We start from the raw sequence: 7,333 nt of genomic DNA on the forward strand, positions 1-7,333 counted from the left end.
TGGTACTGAGACAACTCCAGTCTACAGATTATCTATTATTAGCTATTTGTAGTCTATAGATATATTTTAAAGCAGGGAAATGATCAACCTTGTTGAAGTTCTTAAAACGATACAGAAGTTAAAACTAACTAAATAAATAATAAATAAATAAACGACGAGTTGGATTGGAACAAGGGACATTCTCACACTTCACCAGTAGGGGGCGGAAACGAGGCTCCATCAGTGAAACTACATTAGTTTGTTCAGTAGAAGAAGAAGTAAACGAGTAAAATTCGGTTCTGGAGGGTTCGGCGATGAATCAAACGACACCGGAGGGTTCGGCTGAAATGTCCAAGGCGGACACGCTGCGGGGGTTCGTCACGGAGCGTCTGTCCGCCGCCTCCCGGGAGATCCTAGCGGTGCTGGAAACCGTGGTGGCCGCCTACGAGGAGGAGGCTTCGGGCTTCAAGCTGGAGATCCTCCGGCAGAGGAGCGAGCTGGAGCGGCTGCAGCCTCCGGCTTGTGTCGGTGCCCACGGTGCGTGGGTTTCACAGGGCTGACGTCACCAGCAGGCTGACGTCACCAGCAGGCAGAACTCCGTTCAAAATATGCACATTTTAAATTTACTCAAGAAAACAATTATTGTGCTTCAATTCTAAAACTAAAATAAACTGTTTTATTAAAAAGTAATAGTTATTATTTAATTCGGCTGTTTTACAACACTCATAATTAACCTTTTAATCAGCTTAAAGACTGAATATAACCAGCGTGTAGAACTCCATATGTGCTTAAAGTTAAATAAAGCACAGATGTTATGAAACACGTGCAGCTGTCTGATAACATCTGGAGTTAGCTCCATTAATTTTTATCTTTGGTACTAAATGTAATAACAGGCCATAATTTTGTTCCGTGTCAAAGTAAAGCTCTTACACAGAAATGTCTGGTGCAGCTTTACAGACCAGCAGGAAGCAGGCTGCTGACGAAGAGGAGGGTGGAGATGAAGAGGTCCAGGAGCCTGTGAAGGGTTCCGACCCAGCTGGTCCCAAAAGGTTCTTTACGCTTGTTTTTATGTTCTTCTGAGGGAGGATCGTTGTTTCCATTAGATTCACTCACAAACCTTCATGCTGAAGACTCCAAAGTTCATGCTCCATAATCCAGGTGAACGTCATGTTCCTTCATGTTGAAGGTCTCCAGAGGCTCCGTGTGGATCTGTGAGCAGGAGGTGTGGCAGAACTTGGACCAGCAAGACCCAGGAGACCATAAAGCTGAGCGTCGGTGTCCTGGAGGATCCAAACGTCCGTGTTCTGTCTAAAAACGGTAACGTAGAGTTTTCTGACACTTTGAGATGCTGCTCCATCATGTAAGAAGGTCAGGTCCTCTGGACCCGGTCTTCATCCTTCTACAGAAGGTGTCAGTCATTTTCCAAGCTAAGCTCCATCAGATGGAAAGATTCTGCAACCATAAGTTGTCCTGTGTTCTCCTCAGTCAGGTCCAGATGTTTCAGTGATTCTGGATCCACAGATTAATTTTGTTGGTCCAACGTGCAGATGTTCCTCAAGTTATTTCTGATGTTTTTCATTCTGTTTCTCATCTGTCAGTGACGAAGAAATGTCAGATGATCGCCGTGACGTGTCCTCCAGGTCTGCAGGAGGACAAAGTCCTGGACCTGCTGAGATCCTCCGTCCCTCAGCTCGCTGGAGACAAACATTTTGACATTTTAGCCCCGGACCAGAGACGGAGGCTTCAGCCTCTGCCACTGAAGAGTCTGACCCCAGAGGAGGTCCAGGGAACCATGAAGTCCACGGTGTACGTCCGGCTGAAGGTAGGTCACCAGAAACTGTTGGAGGTTGGTCTTAGTTCTGGACTTCAGCTCTCGTTTTATCTTTCAGGCACAAAGTGAAGCTCAGGAGGAGGTTCAGCTTCTTCAGATGAAGACCAGCATCTGTGACGCATCGAGTGAAGGAACAACACAAGACATGAGGTCAGTGAAGGTCAGTGAAGGTCTCTGAGCTCCTCTAACGGTCCAGTCCTGGTCTCATGTCCAAAGACCTGCGTGGACTTCCTGCTGAAACGTGGCGTACGCTTGAGTCAAGGGAACAGACTAAATGCTGGCACGGTGCAGGATGGGGGACTTTAATCTGTCTGATCCTTTGTTCTTCATGTCTGCAGCTCTGACTCCACAGCAGTTACAGTTTCATGGTCCCGCTCCTCTTAGCTTGGAGCTGACGCCAGAGGACCGCGAGACAAACTGAATGTTTTTACGATCCTCCACCTCATCACAAGCATCTCCAACTCGCGTCCTGTGAAGTTCCTCTTGTTCTTTAAGGTGGTGCACGGAGGAGACTCCTCAGGTGCAGGGCACGTTTAAATTCACTTCAGTTTATTTCTTCAGCTCCAAGTCACAACAGAATCGTCTCAGGCATTGAACAGAAACATTCATGTATAAAATAATAATTTAACAGAAACATTCATGTATAAAATAATAATTTAACAGAAACATTCATGTATAAAATAATAATTTAACAGAAACATTCATGTATAAAAAAATAATTGAACAGAAACATTCATCTATAAAATAATAATTGAACAGAAACATTCATCTATAAAATAATAATTAAACAGAAACATTCATGTATAAAATAATAATTAACATTATTTATCTGAGGAGCAGCTTTTAGTTTAACTCCATCACTGAACTCTCATCTTGAACAAGCATGAAGGCGACAGTGGAAAGAAAAACTCCCTCATGAGGAAGAAACCTTTAGCAGAACCAGGATCAGGGTCCATCCTTTTGGCCAGTGGCTGTTTAGTTTCCCCGATGTAAGACTGATCACCCTCCTGACACTGAACAACATACACAACATTACTCTGTTTGTGCCAGGGGACTGGATCTTTGGGATGAACCAGTCTTTAATGTATTTTGGGGTTTAAAAGCCACTGGGACGTTATGTTTAGAAAATAAACGTCTCAGTTTCTCTGATACCCCCTCAACATACCTGAACCAATGACTTGGTGGTGTCCCTGAAAAGGACGTCAAGGCTCTCTTTTCTACCTCCTCCATGTACAGGTTGGCAACAATAGGAGAAACTGGAGACCCCATAGCACACCCATGTTTCTGCCTATAATATTGCTCCCCATATGTGAAGTAGGTTGACTGCAGGCACAGTTTCAAGAGTTGACACAGTTGTTCTGTGGAAAGTGTGGTCCTGCTGCTCTGAGTGGTGTCTGATTTTAATTTTAAACTGACCACCTCTACTGCATCATCAACAGGAATGCACGTAAAGAGTGATGTGACATCAAAAGAGACCATTGTTTCATCAGTCTCCATGATGACATCCCTCACCTTATCCACAAAGTCCATGGTGTTCTGTATGTGGTGTCTGAGCTGCCAACTAAAGATGTTTCATACTTTTACTCCCTGATTCTTTCTGTAGTTATTTGAAACACTTTATTTTGTTCTTCAGTTTTACACGTTATGGAGTTTCCATCCCTCAGCACTTTCGTCCATTTGTTAATTTCTCCAGACATCTGGGTGCAGATTCATCCTCTTTCCTGACTCTAACATTTTAAACTCCTGCTTTTCTAAGAATCAACCCGACACCTCCTTCCTTTATATTTTCACTGCATACGGGTGTCCAGTTCCAGATGTTTCCTCCTCGTTACCTCCTGCCTGATGTTCCGTTCTGACAGTCATAGTCCAGGTTTTCACCAACCGTTCAGTCCAATTCAAATTCAGCGGCCGTCAAGCCGACCGTTCGACTCTTGGCCAACCAACTCCCCTGTTTGGTTGAATCACCTCGTTCTGTTCTGCAGAAGTCTGTTGGTCACCCATTGATTTAAATCTTTTGTGCTGGGGCAGAGAAACATCTGACACATGCAGGATCGTGTCGCATCAGAACCAGGACTGGACTCCTTGACCCAACATGATAGCTACACATAAAGACGTGGATGGAGTGAGATCAAAGTGAAGCTGAAGGTTTTCTTGGTTTTATGAACTGTTTCTTGTGGACTCGGCAGGTTTTCTAATAAAACATTGAACTCTTTCTCCTGGTTCCCTCAGCAGGTCTTGTCAGGAGCTTGAAGGCGACTCGTCCAGTTTGCAACAAAGTCTGGAAGCTGAGGAGGATGATGATGATGATGGGTCAATACAACCAGATGAAGGCTCTGCGGTGCCCACCTCCGCCGGGAGTGAAAGTGACGATTTACTTACCAGAGGAGACGATGAAGACGCTTCTGACAGCGACAGCAGCTGGAAACCAGAAGGGAACGATGAAGAACAGAAGAAGAGGAGGAGAGAGTCCAAACGGTCGGAGACCATCAAGAAACAAAGACTAAAACGTTTGGACGCCTCCGGGGACAACGGCGCTGCCTTTTCCTGTAAAGTGTGCAGAGCTCCCCTCAGCTCTGAAGTTCTGCTGGTCAGACACGCCTGGAGTCACGAGCAGGAAGCAGGAAGTGTCTGCGGGGTGTGTGGCGAGTCCGCCGAGGCGCTGGCGGGTCATATCCAGAGCCGCCACCGAGTCGAGGACTGTCCCATCTGCGGGGAGTCTTTCCTGGGCGCCCTCAGCCTAAACGAGCACGTGGCAGCACACTCTGGGGAGAAACCGCACAGTTGTGAGGTGTGTGGCAGCTCGTTTGCGCTGAAGGCAACACTTGAGGACCACCATAAACTCCATGATCCAGGTCACAGGTGTCCCACCTGCCACCAGGTGTTCAGCCTGGAACTGCAGCTCAGAGACCACCAGAGGACTCACAGCAAGCCCAGACCCTTCCTCTGCGGCGTCTGCGGGAAACTGCTCTGCGACAAGAGATCTTTATCCCGCCACAAGATGACGCACTCCGGCGAGAGGCCGCACCGCTGTCAAGTCTGTGGGCGGAGCTTCAAGCTCCCCTACACCTTGAAGCAGCACGAGAAGATCCACACGAAGCGGGAGCGCTCGTACCTCTGCGACGTTTGCTGCAAGATGTTCCTGTCCAGCAAGCAGCTCATCATCCACATGAGGTCGCACACCGACGAGAGGCCCTACCGCTGTGACGAATGTGGGCGGGGCTTCACCACCAAGGGGCGGCTGTCCATGCACCTGCGTGTCCACACTGGAGAGTCGCCGTACCGCTGCTCTTATTGCGGCCACACCTTCAAACGCAAGTACAACCTCGATGAGCACCTCGTGATCCACACGGGTGCCAAACCGCACGTGTGCGGGATCTGCGGGAAATGCTGCGCCCGCAAGACGTACCTGACTGTCCACATGAGAACGCACAGCGGGGAGAAGCCGTACCGGTGTTCCCTCTGTGACTGGGCCTTCACCCAGAGCCACAGCCTGAAAGCACACAGAAAGATCCACCACGCCGAACGCTCGGCTCTTAACTGAGCACGTGTTCTGTCTGTTAGCAAAATATCCCATGATCCAGTGGATAGATGTTAATTATTGTCTGTACACCCACAACACTGAGAACAAACGTGTCCCTTTTCAGTGAAAATCACTCGTTTCATTCAAAACATGTCATTTATATGAACCATCTAGTTCAGAAGAGGGTTTTTACATGGGGGGTCAGAGGTGTGGGACATGGCATAATGTCAGGTCTCTCTTGTAAATGAGTCCTCGTGGCTCATTGGACTAAGCTGTTTAAATAAAGGTTGAATGAAAACTGTCCCTCTGCCTGGACTTTAGAAAACATCAAGGTTTCTGTCTAAACACAAGATCTTTGGTGGAACACGAGTTGTTTGGCGGATCACAATGAAGACAGACGACGGGGAAATCTTTCCCGAGGACGAAGGAAACTGGTCTGCGTTAAGATTTCTCACTTCTAATGTTGGACTCTGTTAGTCCTGAGGTAAGTCTGGTTATCTGCCAACGATTTAATGTCAGAGAGGCTTTATTGTCATTTGCATCACATGTGGTGGAACAAAATTATGTCCACAGGGTCCCAGTTACATCCAACAATAAAATGTAAAAGAAAAACAGTAATAACATCTAAGATATGAACTAAGAACAACATCAACTAAATATACACTAAGCACTCATAACATAAAACATTACATGAAACAGCAGCAACATGAGTCTGTGAGCAGATGAACACGCATGAATACATCAACATGAAACAGATCAGCAGCAACATGAAACAAACCCTAACAGCCTCAGGGTAGAAGCTGTTCCTCAGTCTAGTGGTTCTACACTTAATGCTCCTCAACCTCCTTCCTGAGGGGAGTGGGGCAAAAAGTGTGTGTGCTGGGTGAGTGAGGTCCTTCATGATGCAGGTGGTCCTCTTCCTGCATCTGGAGGTGTAGATGTCTGTGATGGTGGGGAGGCTGACTCCAACATCTTCTGTGCAGCCTTCACCACTCTCTGCAAAGCTTTTCTTTCTGCAGCTGTGCAGCCTCCATGCCACACGTTGATGCTGGAGCACAGGATGCTCTCCACTGCACACCTGTAGAAGGAGGTGAGGACTGAGCTTCCAGACCAGCTCGTCTCAGCCGTCTGAGGAAGTAGAGTCTCTGATGATCTTTCTTCATCAGGCTGGTGGTGTTGTTGCTCCAGCTGAGGTTGTTGTTCAGGTGCACACCCAAGTACTTGTAGCTGGAGACCACTTCCACCTCAGATCCTCTTATGTTCAGGGGGGTGTAGATGTTTATGTTCCTTCTGAAGTCCATGACCATCTCCTTTGTCTTCTTCACATTGATGTGAAGGTTATTCTCTTTGCACCAGCTCTCCGGGTGTTCCACCTCTTGCCTGTAGCTGGACTCATCATTGTTTGTGATGCATCCCACCACCGCTGTATCATCTGCAAACTTTACAATGTGACAGCCTGGATGGGTAGCTGCACAATCATACGTGAGCAGAGTAAACAGGAGGGGGCTCAACACACATCCCTGAGGAGAGCCAGTGCTGAGGGTTATGGTGGAGGAAGAGAAGTTGTGGATCCTCACTGACTGTGGTCTGTTTGTTAAGAAGTCCAGGACCCAGTTGCAAATGGAGGGGCTTAGTCCTAGTGTGGATAGTTTGTCCGTCAGGGTTTGGGGGATCATGGTGTTGAAGGCGGATGTGAAGTCCACAAAGAGCATATGGATGTAAGAGTTCTGCTCCAGGTGTGTGAGCAGTGTGGACCACTGAGGAAACTATCCCCCCCCCCAAAAAAAAATATAAAAGGATACCGTATGATGCGGACAAAACATTTTGAAGTAGGATGTATGTTCACAAAGTTTGTTTTCTCAGTCATCCAGGTATATAACAACAAAAAAGGTTGAATCATGTCATCTGGACTTCGTTTTTTTGTTAAAAAGATACGTTTCGCCCCTCATCCAAGAGGCTTCGTCAGTCTGAGGCCTAGCCATCTGGTATTACCCAGAAGCCAC

At 47.1% G+C, this 7,333-nt stretch overlaps 1 protein-coding gene across 1 annotated transcript; it reads left to right on the forward strand.

The window, feature by feature from the left end:
* The first annotated feature begins 250 nt into the window (after nucleotides 1–250).
* On the forward strand, nucleotides 251–5,351 carry LOC119419330 (oocyte zinc finger protein XlCOF22). The gene is made up of 6 exons (XM_037686673.1): nucleotides 251–516; nucleotides 929–1,028; nucleotides 1,166–1,296; nucleotides 1,578–1,801; nucleotides 1,869–1,960; nucleotides 4,040–5,351. Exons 1-6 carry the CDS (start codon nucleotides 294–296, stop codon nucleotides 5,349–5,351), a joined length of 2,082 nt encoding a protein of 693 aa, XP_037542601.1. The 5' UTR covers nucleotides 251–293.
* The last annotated feature ends 1,982 nt before the right edge of the window (nucleotides 5,352–7,333 follow it).

This window comes from Nematolebias whitei, chromosome 1, assembly GCF_014905685.2.
Source record: "Nematolebias whitei isolate Nwh7 chromosome 1, NemWhi1, whole genome shotgun sequence".
In the NCBI taxonomy this organism is placed as follows: Eukaryota; Metazoa; Chordata; class Actinopteri; order Cyprinodontiformes; family Rivulidae; genus Nematolebias; species Nematolebias whitei.

What these genes read in the sequence shown, in the direction of transcription:
- LOC119419330 (XM_037686673.1), top strand. Translation starts at nt 294, where the DNA reads ATGAATCAAACGACACCGGAGGGTTCGGCTGAAATGTCCAAGGCGGAC. An exon ending in GGCTTGTGTCGGTGCCCACG is followed by an intron (nt 517 to 928) that starts GTGCGTGGGTTT and finishes TGTCTGGTGCAG; the next exon opens with CTTTACAGACCAGCAGGAAG. An exon ending in GGAACAACACAAGACATGAG is followed by an intron (nt 1,961 to 4,039) that starts GTCAGTGAAGGT and finishes TGGTTCCCTCAG; the next exon opens with CAGGTCTTGTCAGGAGCTTG.